The following is a 16,708-nucleotide window of genomic DNA, read 5'->3' on the forward strand; positions in this document are numbered from 1 at the left end:
AAACGTTGGCATCTGTTTGCATCTTCTTTTGGAAAAGGGTTCTCATGGAAATTCATTAGCTGCTATAGCTACGCCACCTAATACGATTACATTGAAACAGATGTGAATAAATTGTGGAGTGGTACACAAAGCTCAATCAATTCTTGTTCAGGAAAACCTTGTTGGGACCCAGTGAGTTGGGGGAAATTGTAATTAATTAATCAATATGTCATCACATGTAGCATGTCTCAAAGAAGTCTAGTATCATGCCAAATATAACATTAATTTACTTTTAGTATTGGTTATGGTTTTACTGATTCATTTGGTGGTGTTTTTTTCTCTTCATTTATAACCTTTTCTAGGTCATTTTGAGATTCGTTGTTTTTGTTGTTGTAAAAAACAGATAAATAAAATAATTTTAGGAAATGCTATTGTTCAGAAAGGAAAAGAAACAGTGGCCATGCCAGCAAAAGTGATTTTCAAAAAATAGGGTTACAAGCTTTGGTGGATCAGGGGAATGCTGTGGATGTAATGTATCTTGCTTTCAGCAAGGCTTTTGACAAAGTCCCCCATGATATTCTTGAGGATAAGCTGGTAAAATGTGGGATAGATGAGGTGACTGTTAGGTATATTTGTAGCTGGCTAACTGAACCAAAAGAGTGCTCACAAATGGTTCCTCATCATTCTGGAAAAAACTGACAAGCGGGGTGCCACAGGGTTCTGTCCTGGGACCATTGTCGTTCAATGTCTTTATAAATTAGTTGGATGAATGGGTTGATGGGATGCTCATCAAAACTGCAGATGACACCAAACTGAGACTGAGAAGAGATATGATAGCCTTCTTCAAATATTTAAAGGGTTGTCATGTGGAAGATGGAAAAAGCTTGTTTTCTCTTGCTCTGGAGGGTAAAACCAATGGCTTCAAGTTCCAAGAAGGGAAATTCCAACTAAACAGCAGGAAGAACCTTCTGGTGATAAGAGCTGTTCAACAGTGGAATGGTCTCCGTCTGGAGGTGGAGGACTTTTAAGCAGAGGCTGGATGGCCATCTGTCATGTATGCTTTAGTTGAGATTGCATTGCATTACATTGCATGGGATTGCACTAAAAGTTCTTAAACCAAGGTACTATTTCTGGGTTAGCGGAGTCTGTAACCTGAAGCGTCTGTAACCTGAAGCGTCTGTAACCCGAGGTACCACTGTATATACACACAACACTTCACCCTCAGCAGAATTGTGTTGGGATGTTACAAATTCAGTGAGTATTAATTATAAAACATATTAGGGATTAGGAAGAAAGACTCCCCCCCCCTCTCACACCCACACCCACACCTACCCACCAGGGTGGGCTTTCATCAGTACTAGTAAAACTGCAGGGGATTTTTTTTATATTTTTCCTGTTGCGTTATATATTATATGCCGTTGTAGGATAATTTTTTAAAAAGACTTCTGGGACATTTTTACTTGCAACCAAGTTAAGTGCTAAAATATGTGGCAAAATATAAACTAAATCTACTGTCTAAGAAAGAGGGAGACTCAGAACTACGATGTGTGTGTAAGAGAGAGGTGGTTTGACACACATAACTTGATGAGACAGTGGCTCTTGGTGTCAACATAAACCAGTGAAAATGCCAATAAGTTACATTTATTCTGAAGGGAAGTAAATCCTGAGGTAACTGAAATCTTAACAAAACACACACACACACACACACACACACACACACACAGAGAAATGGAATGGAATGGAATAGACTTGTGAATAATCACATATTGACACTGACCAGAAATAGACTGATCTTTCCATCCCTAAGCACCAGCCAGAATTTCTAGTGGTCAGACATGATGGGAGTTGTAGTCCAACCGTATCTGAAAGACCATAGGTTTGCCACCTCTGGGGCAGATAATCAATGCATTGGTATCAGAGGAGGAGTGGCTGCTGCTTTCACTCATTATTATTACTTCATTTCCCCAACACCCTTCATCCCACAGGATACCTGGATAGCCTACATAATTTTGTTGTTGTTGTTGTTTAGTCGTTTAGTCGTGTCTGACTCTTCGTGACCCCATGGACCACAGCACGCCAGGCACTCCTGTCTTCCGCTGCCTCCCGCCGTTTGGTCAGACTCATGCTGGTGGCTTCAAGAACACTGTCCAACCATCTCGTCCTCTGTCGTCCCCTTCTCCTTGTGCCCTCAATCTTTCCCAACATCAGGGTCTTTTTCAGGGAGTCTTCTCTTCTCATGAGGTGGCCAAAGTATTGGAGCCTCAGCTTCACGATCTGTCCTTCCAGTGAGCACTCAGGGCTGATTTCCTTAAGAATGGATAGGTTTGATCTTCTTGCAGTCCATGGGACTCTCAAGAGTCTCCTCCAACACCATAATTCAAAAGCATCAATTCTTCGGCGATCAGCCTTCTTTATGGTCCAGCTCTCACTTCCATACATCACTACTGGGAAAACCATAGCTTTAACTATACGGACCTTGCTTACATAATATTCAACCTGAAAGCAATAACTGAAAGTGCCACAAGCTGGCAAAGGGCTATAGCTCCGTGATACAACATCTGCCCTGCATGGGAAAGATCCCAGGCTCAGTTCCCAGTCTCTCAAGGTAGGGCTGGGAGATGCCCTTTCTGAAACACTGGAGAGGCACTGCCAGTCAGTGTAGACAATACTGAGACTGATGGACTATTGATCTGACACAGTATAAGGCAGTTTCCCATGTTCCTAATTATTATAAACCCTAAACACTTCCCCAATATACACAAAAATTACAACCCTTGTAATTTCAGTACAGCAGCAGGCCAATATCAGATTTATGGGCTCTTCACATACCTAATTTCCAAAAGTCCAAAGGAAAGCTACATCTTCAGTTGGCGCCTATAGGCTGACAATGTGAGGGACAAGCATAGCTCTAGATTGCCATATCTCAATTCTGTATTCTGCAGAGAGTCAAATTTCAAGGTTGTTACTGGCAACCTTGAAATTATTAGCAGTGAGGGTATGTGACTGCTTTTAAAAATTGTTTTTAAATATCCTTAATGTCATATAGTTTTAATGGTATTAAATATGCTTTTTAAATTTTTTATCTGTATTGTTTTAATGTTTGTTTGGTGCCCTGGGCTGCTTCGAGAAGAAGGTCGGGATACAAATTTAAGAAATAGTAGTAGTAGTAGTAGTAGTAGTAGTAGTAGTAGTAATAATAATAATAATACACAGAATGTAGAGGTCAGAAGTAATGATTGTGGGTGTGATTCTGCTCACTCTTTGATTTTGCACACATTTAATGTCATAGGAGTAGGATAATTTTATTCTATAATTACAGAACCTTTTTTGAACCTATCCTTCTAAATCAATGCACTTCAACCTTAAGTCCACAGGTGTTCTTGGGCTACAAATCTCATCATCCGCAGCCAACTTAGTCAGGAATTCTGGGAGTTGTAGACCAGCTGCAGCTGGGAATCCAAGCTTGAAGAACATTGTTGTAAGCGAGTGTGTTTCAGTAAACTGCTGGTGCTCCAAACCAAGCAAGGATTTTTTCCTCTGTTGATGGTGGTGGGAGGACGTATTTTCCATATGTCTTTCAAGGGCTTGTGCTTGTCACCCAGGTAAGAGTCACAGATGCTGGATTTGGGGCAGAGAACAAAGAGTTTTGAATCTTGCGCCACAAAGGAAAAAAATGTATATTGGTTCCACCATTATCACTCAGTCCGTTCTTTCTTTCTGGCAATGTTGTAAGGGCCACAAGCCAAAACACTGAGCCAATTGAGGACAGATTTCATTCAAACAAGCCCTGGCAGTTTCTAAACAGAGAGCATCTTTGTGAAACTGACATTACCCTTAAACAGTCAGTCAGACTGTTTGCTTTTTGGCTCCAGTCCTGAAATAAGATTCAAATGAGATGACTCTTAGGAAACATATTGGCACTCAGCTTGTGGTAGTTTTTTTTAAAGGAGGTCCACTTGGATTAGTATCATGGCTTCTGTTGTGGTCAATATGGGGAGTACCATTCATGTCAGTCAGCTTCTTATGAGAGTCGTCCTGTCACAGGAATCAAGTCTTTTCACTGTGTTAGGGCTGATATTCAAAGAATCATAGAATTGTACAGCTAGAGGGACTCTGAGGGCCATCTAGTCCAAGGGTCAGCAACCTTTTTCAGCTGTGGGCCAGTCCACCATCCCTCAGACCATGTGGTGGGCTGGACTATATTTTGAAAAAAAAATTGAACGAATTCCCATGCCCCACAAATAACCCAGAGATGCATTTTAAATAAAAGCACACATTCTACTCATGTAAAAACACCAGGCAGGCCCCACAAATAACTCACAGATGCATTTTACAATAAATGCATACGTTCTACTCACGTAAAAACACACTGATTCCCAGACCGTCTGTGGGCTGGATTGAGAAGGCGATTGGGCCGCATCCAGCCCGTGGGCCTTAGGTTGCCTACCCCTGATTCTAGTCCAACTTTCCGCAGTAATCTCAACTAAAGCATTCATGACAGATGGAAGGATAATCTACAACCTTCCAAGAGAGACCATTCTGCTGTCGAACAGCTCTTACTGTCAGAAATTTCTTCCTGATGTTTAGTCGGAATCTCCATTATTGCAACTTGAAGCCACTGGTTTGGGTCCTACCATTCAGAGTTCCATCTTCCATGCGTCAACCCTTAAAAATAGTTGAAGATGGCTATCATATCTCCTCTCAGTCTCCTCTTTATCAGGCTAAACATATACCCAACTATAACCATTCCCTCTAAGGCTTTGTTTCTAGACCCTTGATCATCTTGGTTGCCCTCCTCTGCACACGTCCCAGCTTTTCAATAGCCTCTTTAAATTGTGGTGCCCAGAACTGGAAACAGTACTCCAGGTGTGGTCTGTTCAAGGAAGAATAGAATGGTATTGTTACTTCCATCATCTGGCTACTTTACTTCTGTTGATGCCACCTAGAATAGCATTAGCTTTTTTTTGCTATGGTATCACACTGTTGATTTATGTGAAGCTTGTGTTCTACTAAGACCCCTAGATCCTTTTCACGAGCACTACTGGCAATTCAGGATTCCTTCACCTTATATTTGTGCAGCTGGTTCTTCTTGCCTAAGTGTAGAACTTTTACATTTGTCCCTACTGAAAATCATATTGTGAGTTATGGCCCAGTTCTCCAGTTGTGAAGGTCATATTGAATCCTAGTTGTGTCTTCTGCCACATTGGCATTTTGGTGTAATCTGCAAATTTGATGAGCATACCCTCAATTCCTTCATCCCTGTCCTTTATAAATATGTCAAGGAACAATGGACCCAGGACAGAACCCTGTGGCACCCCACTTGTCATTTTTTCCAGGATGACAAGGAACCGTTCGCTAGCACTCTTTGGGTTCAGTTAGTCAGACAGCTACAAAGCCACCTAACAGTTACCTTGTCTAGTCCACATTATTAAGAATATTAATTTTTCATTGGCTTCTGTTCATTATTACCAATGAACTGAGGAAACAGAAAATATTCCACACAGAAAATGAAATGGTGAGAAATTTTGTGGGAAATTCTGGGAAAAAAAGTTCACCCTACATCACTATTTACAGTATATCTCCTTCATATATTTCTGTATCCATTGAATTCCACTCAGTGGGCCATACACAGAAGTTGTTTGAATGTTGACTTGGATACATATTACATTCCATTGTCAGGACATTTTCTTTATTTATTTTTGGTCTGTTTGCATCAGTATGGTAAAGTCAGAGTCCATAGATTTTAGTCAGAGTCCATAGATTTGAGCCTTCACACAACTGTCTCAAGGAGTGGTTTGAAGAGGCACTTGTCATCACTGTTAACTTGCTATAGATGTTGCTTAGCCAACAGCTGTTTCACAAAGTCAAAGGAATAATACAACTAGACTGCATTTGAAGGAATACAGCTAGGCAGTGATTAACTTCTAAAATGTATTGTGTACGATAACCAAACTGATCAGCATTTTTTTTTAATTCATAGGAATTAGACACAGATATCCAAATCATCCAATAGGTGCGTCAATTACTTGTCATTATGTACACCAACTTAATTTGCAGGATGATTGAAACAATGACTGCATTTTTATAAACTGATTTGTGTTGTAATAATGGAGAGTTTTCAGATGGCACTTAGGTTAACTGAGACGTTCAAGCATGTGGCACAAGGAAGGGGGCAGGACTCATCAAAGGTTAGATTGTTGTTATTAGGACACTTCAAAGCCAGAGGCATTTCTGAAGCTTTTAAGTTTTATGGCAGGTGCACAGCAAAAAAAGTAGCAGGTCATCTCAGGGTGGTCAAGAGAAGACAACACTGAAACTAGGTTATCTGTCAAAGAAGGGTAGGGACCCTCACTCAGAAAGAGTTTTAACAGTGATTGGAACAGAGAACATCAAGCCTCTCTCATTTCAGTTCCTCTCAGCATGGTAGCTTGCAGTCATGGATTCAACCAATGGGCACATCTGGGCAACAGAAGACTAGGCCTTCTGATGATGTGACAGACCACAGGGCTTTCTGCAGCATAATCAAGAATCCCAGTTCTCCAGACAGTTAATACTTTCTATAAAATGCTTCAGATCTCAAAGCAGGCATTTGGGTGTATAATCAAGGCGGATGTGTGTGTGTGTGTGTGTGTGTGTGTGTGTGTGTGAGAGAGAGAGAGAGAGAGAGAGAGAGAGAGAAATATTGATCCACATTCCTTTTATTAGTATTTTTTTTAATAAAAAAAGACACACAGTGGCAACTGCCATTGTCGTGGAAATACTTAAGATAAAATAAGCAAAAGAAGGGAAGAAAAACTCAGAGAATAACGGAAACCCCCTAGACAAATAAAAACAACCTCCCCAAGATCGTATGAGTTTGTAGTTTAAATAAAGTAGAGCAATAAATCCAGCATCTTCTCATTAAACCATGCTCATCATCCCCTAATGGGAGATTACACAAAGCTATATGGAGAACAATATTTTCACAATCAAATTAAGTGACAATGATGGTTAATTTTGGCTGATTAACTATATATTCAGTGCTTGAAAAAGAACCTTTTCTTCATTTGCCTTATTATTATTTTTCCCTTGTAGGTTTCTGTTTTTGTTATGGCTGTATTAGCCTGATATACATTAATTTAATATTGCCTAACAAATGTATGCTACTTCCTGGGCTAAAAACAACCCATACATACCACCCTAATGGTGCTGTTTGCATTTTATTAAAATTAAATGAAATATGCACAGGAAGCCATTCAGAATACCCTGAGACAAGTAGAGAGTTTTCTGCTAATGAATTAATGCATTAAATAACACAGTTTAAGCCATTTTACACATTACTTTGATCGTTCGCTTACATGTCATTAAGTAGTCCGAGCAATTTGATTGTCTGAAAAGGCATGTGTTTACAAATTAAAACTGGGAACATGCTTCTAACAGGATACAAGAATATCTATTGTGCTTTATTTCTGTAGAACATGACACCACCTTAATATTAGAGGCAGATGATTAAAAGAACATTACCTGAGCCTTGAGAGTCACTGAATGAGCCATGCTAAATTGGTTGTTTTCTGTTTTGTGATTAATTGTTCTTCTAAACCATATTTTAGTGTGCTTTGTTTTTCTGTCCCCAGTCATCCCATATTATTAAAGAGAAATTCTGCATATCTCTCCTGGAGTCCAATTAAGGATTTGCATCATGACTAGATTTTTCACTTTAATTACTGTATATAAAGTAGGTTTTGACTTATTTCCATATTTATCAAACTATGCCGAAGAAGCAAAATTCATCAAATAAACAGATATCTGTGGCTATAATTGCAGCCTGCATTGAGCATGTAGGAAGGAAATATGAGGGTCCAAATTTCATTATGTAGAACATAATAAACATCTGAATAATTAAACTGTGTGTAAATCACACACTTGGCAGTGCTAAGAAGAGGAGAGACACCTTCATTTTGATCAGGGGAAAAAAATATATATTTCCAGACATACTTTCTAAAAATATATGCTAACCATTATTCAATCAGCTGTGCAGAGGGAAGACCTCCCTGCTTGTTAAGAGCTCAAAAACCATAACAGATGTATTTAGAAATGCTTCCCCTTAATTGTAACATATGATGATCTCTGCTTGTGTACACACCTTGGTAACACGTTCCCAAGGAAAACAGATGCAAACTACCAAACCTAGAAATACTACTTGCAATTAAAATTCAGATGTATCTTTGATACAACAATCAACTTACTTAAAACCAGTTCTTTTGAGTGGGAAAACCCCTATCAGCTTTTAAGGCAAAGGTTCCATTCTCGCTATTTCCATGTAATTTGACCAAATTCCCATTGGTTTCCATGGGATATGCATTCTCAGCGCACAGTTTATTTTCCAGGGTATGTTACTCTACGCAAAGGCATTTTCACTCTACGCAAAGGTATGTTACTCTACGCATTGTATGTAGATATTTGCTCAGTTCCCCACCCTCAAGATTCCCCAAGCTGCCTAGCCATAGAAAATCAGTTCGCAACATACATTAAAACTAGAAATCTGTTTGATTGTTTGTATCACAGATTTTTTAATATAAAAAATGTAGTTACCCTTTAATGCCATATATACTGACAGATGAATTACCCATGCCTGGGTGTGTTTGTCTTGCACTTGCAACTGGTTAATCACATGAGAGTGAGTCAGCAAGCATGTGAGAACGACTCAGCACAATACTGTCAGTAAAGGGAATGACCCTACCTTGAACTTTCTGGTGTTTTCTGTTCCATTGGCACACACTCCTGGTGTATTGAAGGGGCACTCTGCACATGCCCCAACAAAAGTGGGGAGTGTCTTAATTGGCCCAGGACCCATTGGCAGTGGCGTAGCGTGGGTTGTCAGCACCCGGGGCAAGGCAAGTAATTTGCGCCCCTTAACCCGTGGATTTTAGCACTCGAGTGCGAGCGCGCCCCCCCCAGATGTTGCGGCCGGTGCGGCCGGCCCCCCCTGCACCCCCCACGCTACGCCACTGGGGCTGGGGGCGAGCGAAGGAGCCAAAGACCCCCCCAAAGGCTCAGCAGGAATTTATTAAATTTATTATTTGCGGAGCCCCCGCGGGCCGAGGCAGCCGAAGCCCCCTCCCCTCGGGCGCCTCCCCGCCCCCTCGTCTCCTTGGGCTGTAGGTGGAGCCCGTGCTCCGAGGCGCTCCAGATCCGGGCTTGGCGAGCGCCTCTCCTCCTCCCGGCCGGGTCCGGGGGCTTCCAGCCGAGCTCCGTCCTCGCCCCCCCTCCCCCGTGGCTGAGACTTGCGCTGAGAGCCGGAGCCAGCGGCGCCCCCTTCCGACGGGAGACCCTCGCCCGCCCGCCGGCTTCCTCTCGGAGGGTTTTGGGGAGGGCAGGGCGCGTCGAGGCCCCTCGGAGCTCTCCTCCCTCCCAGTCGGCAGAAGCAGCCGCCGCCTGTGGCTGGGCCGAGGGGATGGCGCCGGCGTCGGCATCGGGGTGCGGAGGCTGCCGGTGCCCGGCCAGGCGTCGGTGGCGGCGTCGGCGCTGCTGCAGCGGCTGCTCCTCCTGCGAGCAGTGAGTGGAGCGCAGCCGCAGCGGCGGCGGCGGCGGGGGGCGCGCGCTAGGGCGCAAGGCTGGCGGCGGCGGCGGGGAGCCCGGCGGAGGAAGGAACTTGTCCCTTCCCTCTGGACTCGCGCCCCCCCCCAGATGTTGCGCCCGGTGCGGCCGGCACCCCTGGCACCCCCCACGCTACGCCACTGCCCATTGGATCCTGAGATGGTTTTACTGTGTTACATGATGGCATCTGGTCCAATCCAGGCCAGCTTAAAGCAGCTGCACCAATCTTCCCGCCCCACTTCTGCCCTGGGCACCACAGGCAGTAGGGCTGTGGGTGCAACAATGGCTTTGCCGCTGTGCATAGCTCTGCCAGTCAGTGGCCAGGATTTGAATTGGACCTTGCATTATCAACACGAGTGTCAAGCTTTATTCCACTAGTCAAGTCTCAACATAGGGGAAGTCGGGAAAGGAGGCATGCAAGGACCAAACTTCACAAGTGTATTAAGAGTGTATGTGTAGAAAACAGAAACCAGCTTTCTTCCCATAGAACCAGCACAATGTGCAAAATGATGGATGTCCTATGTTTTGGGAAGTTTTTAATGTCTGATGTTTTATTGTATTTTTAATATTTTCTTGGAAGCAGCCCAGAGTGGCTGAGGAAACCCAGCCAGATGGGTGGGGTATTATTATTATTATTAATAATAATAATAATTAATAATGATGATGTGGGGATTGGGGATTTTTGGAGATACAGAAAAATATCTCATTTTGGTGATATGTCACATTGCAGTAGTGCCGTTTCTCTATCTTCCCGTTATATATACAGATGTTGCATTCTAGTTCTGTCTTTACTGCTAGAATCCTACTTACTGTACCAGTAAAAAAACCCCACCCCTCTGGTCTTGGCATTATTTTATTTACCAGGAACAGGACTAGACCACTGGGAAAGTAGGGCCTGCTTCCCAGCCCAAATGTCACTTCCAAATATGCATGTGAGTGTTGATGAATAGCACACCGGAATTACTGCCATAACATGCCAGCTGTGGTCAGACTGGTGTGCCCTTTTCTGCAGCCAAATCTGAATTTTCATTGGTGTTGGGGCTGTAGAACTGAAGCCATGCCTGCCAAAAAACTAACTGGGTTTCATTCTGTGATTGGAGCTAAAATGCATGCTGGTGTTGGCTCAGATAAATGAACATTTATCAGGCTCAAAGTCCCGGACAAGCAGCTATTAAGTGAGGCATTGCAAATGGCTGGACTAAATGCCATTCCTGTACAAACATCTGTGAGTTTGGGGAAATCCTTTTAAGAGAGGTGGTCCGCTTAACTAAGGAATATATGAGCTTCCCTCTGCAGAAGAATGTCTTCGTGCTCTGCAATAGCATTTCCCTGCAGCTTTGAAAATTATTGTCTTGATAGCCTTTTGTTTGTTCTTCTTAAGCGAAATGGTAACTCTGTGCTTTATGCATCAAATCCCCTATGGTTGAATGGTTGCTGTGTAGCGAGTTGAAGCAACTGGTGGCACACAGATAGAAACATCCAAGAAGCTAGGAAATCGGTTTTCTCTATATGGAGCACTAAAGTGGGGGGCTGAGCATTGCCTTGATTATAGTTGATGATATTTGAAAATCTAGCCAATGGACGTTTTTGAGACAGTGCAACTTGATGAAGCTATTTCACCTCCTTGTTATGCTTTCGTCTTTTAACTGACTTGTAATTTTTATGTGAAGGTGGGCTTAGAAGGCAGCTCTTTTAGAAAGCTAACTGTGGTGTACTGGTAAATTTTGAAGTGCAGGAGCTTATCACGACAGTTTGAGAGCTACATCCAAACAGAGTACCCTTACCCAAGTCTCTTAGCGTGTTGGAATTTGGCGACGGAGAACTGAGCGCTGATCAGCCATGTAGGATTATTACAACCCTGTGCATGGTAACCTGTGAATAAGTTCCTTTTAACTCAGTGGTGCTTACTCTTGGCGGTATAAGTTCAGTGGGCAAAGTGTGTTGGACACTGAGTTGAAATGTGACCTTTAGCTGTTTGGTAGAAAGGCAAACAATTTGAAAAGTAGTGCTGGCATTTAAACCGCCTATCAAAGGACAGGAGTGTCCAACTTCTGGTTGATTTGCTTCCTCATTCTGATTTCCTCTGTCGCAAGCAGCAATAATAACACTTGAAAGCCTTCTTATCCCCTCATTCACTTGCCAGAACAAAGAGAACTGTTCACTTACACCAGGTGTTCTGGCAGATGATGCTATCCCTCATGTTCTTAAAGAAGAAAGAAAGACTTATAGCTGTGCTACCCTTCTGTTCTTGCAACTGTTTAATTTGAGCTAGCTTAGGTAATAATGAGGCTCTCAGCAACTTTTAGACCAAGTTTATATATTTCTGGAGCAAGGTGGGTGTAGCTTTCCCATGGCTGGCTCCCGCACCAAACCATAACGTTTGGTTGAGGGGATCACATGGAACCCGAGAATTAAACCAGAAGTAACTGTGGCATCACTGTTAGCTCCCAGTAGAGTGTAATTTGGGCAGGATTACTTCTCCACAACATGGATCCAGAAGCAACTCATCACATGAATTGACTGACATGTAACTGTGAAGTGGTGAAAAGGGAGTGATGAAAAACCAGTTTACTTGTCTCTCTTAAGACTGCTGTCCATGCAGAATGTCTGTTTCTGATTATGGTAACCTTGTAAAAGAAGGATGGCTACTTCTAAAAAAATGCTGTTAATAAATATCTTTCTGAAAAATTGTTGCCATTGTCTGAAGCTATTGCTGAACGTTGCTGCTCGCTGATGCATCTTTCTATTTTGTTTAAAAAGGGTTTGAATACAGTATAATTCTATTGCATTTTAATGTTTATATTGTTCACTGGCTTCAGAAGACTGTCAAGAAAGTCTGCCTATAAGATAAATAATAACAATGGAGGGTAGTTAAGGACAGCATGTTTTGAAATGAGGCATACAAATAACTATTTATAATAACACAAATACATTATCTATAAAGAATTTGGCCTTCTACGGGGTGGGGATCTGAAAGGAAGAAAGCAGTTCTAAGAGAATCAAAGCAGAATTTTGCCATTATTGATTCCCCATGTTAAAAATCATTTACTTTTAATGTTGAAATGTGAAATCCCGTATAAGAATTTTCAAGTTTGGAGGCTGAAGTGTAAAGTTGGTCATAAGCATCCTTCCATGAAGACTTAATTTGCTGTTTTGCACTAACACGTGATGCAGATTTCAAACTTAAAATTTGAATTAGGAATCAACATATTTCAAATGTATATCTTCGAATTCATGGAAGCCCCATTCCGTAGATACATGGCAACTTTTTATGAGGCCTGGGAATGAGAAATTTATATTATGAATTAAGTTATTTTCCTTCAGTAATAAGTAAAGAAGAATAGAAGTGGAACCAAAACTCCACTTAGTCCAGTATTCTGTTCTCACATTGGCCTATAGAAAGCCTGGCATGAATGAGGACATGAACAAAGCAACAATCTCCCCATTTATCATTCTCAGCATACCACCTCTGACACTGGAGCTAGTATATAGCAAACATGTCTGGTAGCCACTGCAGGAAACTATATTAGGGGAGAGTGCTGTTATACGCCAGTCCTGCTGGAGGGCTTCTCAAACAGGATGCTGGTCTAGATGGACCACTGGCCTCTCCCAGAAGGGTGGTTCTTATGTTCTTGTACTTGGTTGTTCTTGTATTTTTTCTTCATTTAAAAAATGCATTTCAGCATTTTTTCCCCAGGCGAATCACTTTGGGACTTATACGCGAAAAGCAATTCACAAACTAAATAATAATAATAATAATAATAATAATAATAATAATAATAATAACAATAATAATTTCATTGCATAGACATGGAGCCACCATGAAAAAGACCCTTCCATGAATTGTGCTACTTGCTCCGTTTAACTCATTTGACGGAAGCTAGTAATAGTTGATATACCACTTGTGAAAGAAAGGGCACCCTGCATGCAAGGAGGTCGCTGGAGATGAGCGAGCCAGCTCCATCCAACATCAATTCCCATTTCTGTTGCCGTCCGACTTGTGGGTTGTGACTGTATGCTGCAGGAACCCCTTTTTGTTTCTGTGGAGGCTCCCAACACATTTTAAAGCTCTGCCTAATCGGGGTTCGGAAACTCTTGGGTAGCCCCCATGGAAACAAAAGCTTCAACATGTCAAACTGCTACCTTTTGACTCATGGTATGAGTAAAGGTGTCAGAGGGGGTGGAGCCAATGCATTCGTACCTGGTGCCTCCATCCCTTTACCATCTGAAGAGAGCCACGGTCACCTCTTGATGCTAGAATATATGCTGATTAAAATGGAATGTCCAGACCTTCTTGATTAATTGATTGATTGAACACCAAGACACCTCTTTGTTTCGGGTGGCACATGAATGTAGAAAACGAACAGACAAACAAACAAGATTACTTTTCTCTTGACTTCTGTTTAGTCTCAAATCTTTTTCACTGACATTTCTCCAAGTGTTTTTTTAAAAACCTCTTGTATTAAAATTAGACTTTGATTTTGATATTCTCTCTTTCTTATTTTATCCTACCTAATCATTCTCCTCCTTGTATGTTCAAATTGCAGGATGGAGATTTCTTCTTGAAGTTTTTCGAAAGGATGGATTTGAAACAGTGAGCAAACCTGGGCTTAAGCAAAGCAAGATTTATCACCCTTTTGTGAGTTCAGTTATCACTATAAATAGAAATTGTTTTAAAAGGTGTTATTTAGTAGTTTTCATTATGCAGCTGTCTATTTAAATCATTTAATTCTGACACCTAATCTAACTCCCGGTCTCCATCAGAGACAAATAAGAAACCATATGTGTAAAGCATCTGTGAAAATCTTCCATTTATTTATGAGAGCATTAGAGAAAGACTCTGATGTCAGTTACTTAACAATAATAGACGTTCCTTTACACCTATAGTGCAGAGTTATTTGGGCATATCCCTCCGTGGTATCTTATACCTACTGCTGTTTCCTTCATTATATACAGATGCACAGCAGTGGAGACAGTAATAGTCTTTCTTAATTAAATAAAGCTAAATGTTAATTAGTCAGAAAATTTGATTTATTTTGAGCACACGAAACTTTTCATTGTGTATCTCTTCTTTGCTAAAGAACAGGTTGTATAGTCATTTAGAACTTTGCATTTCCCCCTTTATTTCGGCTCTGTATTTGGAGTCTTGTGGTGGGATCTAATCGTCATAGAGAAATTATAGGTCTACAGATGTTTTCAAGATGTTACTCTGTCAGTAGCAGATTATCCCCTGTAGCAAAATCTCATTAAAGTGCAATTTACAGAGCTCTGGTGATGTTGCCATCAACCAAAATTAAAGGCATTAATTTTTCAAAGTTCACGGAAGTCCTTACATAAATGATGTAGCAGTTTGCAAGAACAATTTACAGAAGTGTTATTTGCCGAATTAACCTACATTAACAGAACAAATGTTGGAAGGGTAGAAGGAAGGGTTGGGCAGTGAAATTGCAGCTGTTTGCATTTTGTGTAAGGTGCTAGGTACCAAAAAGAAAAAAAGGAAAAAAGAGAGAAGTGTGTTGAAATGTAACAATGATTGCATGTCGGGTGAAAGGACGGGGAGGGGAATACAAGCACCTGAACTCTTGCTTTAAAGAGTTAAGCCTATAATAGAGTGATCACCAGTCAGGGACACCCAGGGAGACCTTAAATTCCACTTTGAAACATCTGTACTCAAGATCTTTTAAAATAGTCCCATTTAGAGAATGGGTTTATGTAGCTCATGTTGCGAATATGCCTCTTCAATATGTTGCCACATGTTTATGCAGGTATTTATTGGCTTAGGTGGTCTTATACTGACAGGGAGCCTAGTGGTTACATGTAGAGTACATCAGAAAAGGCCACACAGTATTGATCTGCACCATAGGTTTAAAGCACATCAAACACATATTTAAAGCACATGACTTCACCCAAATGGTTCTGGGAACCATAGTTCCCCCCTCAGAGACCTACAGTTTCCAGTACCCTTAACAAACTGCAGTTCCAAGGATTCTTGGGAGGACGTCATGTGCTTAAAATGTGCATTGCATGTGCTTTCACTCATGGATAGGCAAACTAAGGCCCAGGGGCCGGATCCAGCCCAATCACCTTCTAAATGTGGCTCACAGATGGTCCGGGAATCAGTGTGTTTTTACATGAGTAGAATGTGTGCTTTTATTTAAAATGCATCTCTGGGTTATTTGTGGGGCATAGGAATTCATTCACCCCCCCCAAATATAGTCCAGCCCCCCACAAGGTCTGAGGGACAGTGGACCAGCCCCCTGCTGAAAAAGTTTGTTGAACCCTGCTTTAGATGGATGGTGTGGATCTGCTCAAGGTCTCATGGCAGGAGATAAAATAGTTTATTATACAGTATACGTATACTCATCTAGATAGCTGTCTAAAGATTTAGATATTGGAAATATGAATATCATCTTTAGAAAATAACAAATAGATCTATGGGAGTAAGTTTCCCCCATCCCACACTCCCGTGGAAATCCATATTAGCACCTTGGCTCAAGACAGTATTTTGATATGTGTAGTTTTACAATATGCATGATGAAATATTTGCTTTCAGTAGCAAAATTCTTACTGATGTGGAACGACCCAGGGTTTGATGCTGGGAAAATTGGCCTCTTATTTAATAGCAAACACTGTTAGTAATTATTATACTGACTTCATATATCTTTAAAAAGTATCCATTGTGCATCCAATGTATCTGTGTATATGAGTTCTCTGCAGTGTTAAAATTTAGTCCACTCGCTGATCTGAAAGTTTCAATATTTTTTTTTAAGTTGGTGTTTCTTTGTTTAAATTGGATGTTCACTCACATCTAAAACAGAATTCTTACTTAATTAAGTGAAGATTACTTCAGTTCTTGTAAACACTCGTAGGAAGACTTTGGGATCATTAGGAAGAGTAACTCTTGTGATCACAGTGATCCTAAAATGAGACTGATGGATTTGTGGTACAGATTCAACGTTCAATTAAGCCTTTGGGAAGCATTGTATGCAATTATATGGACTACTGTGATCTCATTTGATGAGCATTGAGCTCAGTGTACCTAATGAAATTGTCTACGAAAATTCATGTGTCACTAAATTAGGTAGTCATTAAGATGACTTTTTGTCATCTTTGTTATAGATACTTATGCAAGGATTCCAAAAACAAGGAGAAA

At 41.3% G+C, this 16,708-nt stretch overlaps 1 protein-coding gene across 8 annotated transcripts in view; it reads left to right on the top strand.

Annotated features, from left to right (window-relative positions):
- The window catches only part of LOC310762459 (uncharacterized protein), a 245,049-nt gene that overhangs the window by 48,880 nt on the left and 179,461 nt on the right, over positions 1–16,708 (top strand). For 7 of the 8 annotated variants that reach the window (XR_014547975.1, XR_014547976.1, XR_014547977.1 and 4 more), the window contains exon 2: positions 14,103–14,194. The exons of the other annotated variant lie outside the window; for it this stretch is intronic. Coding sequence is in view for 1 of the 7 variants with exons in the window: in XM_083613612.1 (XP_083469738.1) it covers positions 14,103–14,194 (92 nt within the window). In the remaining 6 variants the exon portion in view is untranslated. The remainder of the gene's footprint in view (positions 1–14,102; positions 14,195–16,708) is intronic. 8 annotated transcript variants of the gene reach the window in all.

This window comes from Podarcis filfolensis (genome assembly GCF_964270895.1).
Source record: "Podarcis filfolensis genome assembly, chromosome: 5".
Taxonomy (NCBI): domain Eukaryota; kingdom Metazoa; phylum Chordata; class Lepidosauria; order Squamata; family Lacertidae; genus Podarcis; species Podarcis filfolensis.